The sequence below is a fragment of the Opisthorchis viverrini genome, assembly GCF_000715545.1.
Source record: "Opisthorchis viverrini unplaced genomic scaffold opera_v5_2324, whole genome shotgun sequence".
Taxonomy (NCBI): domain Eukaryota; kingdom Metazoa; phylum Platyhelminthes; class Trematoda; order Opisthorchiida; family Opisthorchiidae; genus Opisthorchis; species Opisthorchis viverrini.
Window position 1 is genome coordinate 1 of NW_008754451.1, and position 1,551 is coordinate 1,551.

A 1,551-nucleotide genomic window follows, 5' to 3' on the forward strand; every position below is an offset into this window, starting at 1 on the left:
GATGGCTCTGTTGCTAGTGACTGCGTTGATCAGTCGATGCGGTTGATAGTTTCTCGGACGCCTGATCATCAAATGTAAAAGAAAACCTCCCACTTAATCTGTTTCCTCCTTCGGTGAGGTGCTGTTTATCCACCACGTGGGGCCAAGCCGGTCAACTCGGCGTCGAAACTTAGACTTAGACCAATAGAGAGTTCATAGGAAGCGAAGGAAAGTTGCGTCATTATTGATTGAAAGTTTTAGATAAAAAACTGATCCATGGGGCCTAAAAAGAGTAAACCACTGACTCACAAGGTTTGAGCGAATCAGTTAGCAGGCAGTCTACATTTAAAACGATGCACCTATCGATTACTTTGAGTCTAGTGACCAAAGGTAAAAGATGAACATAAATTACCACGTAGAAGAGCCTATACGGGTACAATTTTGGGAAAATTCAGTCTCCTATGGGGAGTTACTCGTGGAGATGTGCATCCCAGAACTTCTCCTGGAGATAAAGGCGATGACTGCGGTATAATCATCTTGAACCCATGCTGTTCCAAGGGACTTTTCGCCGCCTGAAGACTGGTAACGAACTGAATCGTAGACACGACAGCCAGCCGGGAGCCCTTCTCAAAATTGGCCTTCAACGTATCGATGAAATGGAGCAAATCGATGCCAATGTCCACAAATATGTACCTTAAAATAACGACAAACGGACCACTCAGTTGTTGCTTTGAAGGTCGCATTTTGGCTTGGTGGTATTAAAAACGCAATACTGAGACTTCTCACGTACACTCTGCAAACATGTGGTAAATACACGTTCCGAGAAAGATTCATGAGAAAAGTCGAAGAGTAGTGCGAAGTGCGAACACAGACTACATTTTATGGTTTACTAAGCTCTCTAAAAACCGTAGGCAATAAAACTTACGAACAGAACATCCGTGTTTGTTCCGCTGTATGAGCGCAAAGGAGAATCTCTCGGAAGCTACGGTCACACACGGAATAATTCCTTCATTCTCACCTCGTTTTGTCCCAGTGTCAAACAAGCTTGCAGCTGATAATGCCTGAGAAGCATCTACCTATTCGCCCAGTTTGCTAGGAAATAATTAATCAAGTACATCGCAATGATTTATGGCTCCATTCAGGTATCTAAAACACATAAACTTATAGAACTACTTTATCTAGACCGACTGAAGCGAAAATCTGGAGGATAACTGGTTAGTTAGGTAGTGTTCTTGGCATCAACAAAATTTGCACACAAAGCATCACCACCAGAAAAGTACCCAGATTTTGCCTACTCTGCAAAAAACAATCAATTCGACAGGTTACTTTATATGCAACCGCAAGGCTCCGCAATTTTTTACTTCTAGACTCAGCGAAATTCTCAGAGTAATATCGATATTCAACCTATCAGAACCAACCGAAGTCATATTTAAGAACAGTTTGGACAGTGACTCTCAAGCTCGTTGAGATTTAGGGCAACATAAAAACCAATCAATAAGATCTCTTTCGGGTGGTGCACTAAATCATTGTTGAAAGTCGGTTAAAGGTTTCAGAAGAGCTTGGTAAACAATC

The 1,551-nt window shown here is 42.1% G+C and overlaps 1 protein-coding gene across 1 annotated transcript; it reads right to left on the reverse strand.

Moving 5' to 3' along the window:
• Positions 1–455: 455 nt before the first annotated feature.
• On the reverse strand, positions 456–671 carry T265_15955 (hypothetical protein; the record flags this gene model as incomplete). Its single annotated transcript, XM_009179398.1, has 1 exon — positions 456–671. A coding segment is annotated over one exon (216 nt), but the record flags the coding sequence as incomplete, so codon positions are not given.
• Positions 672–1,551: the final 880 nt, after the last annotated feature.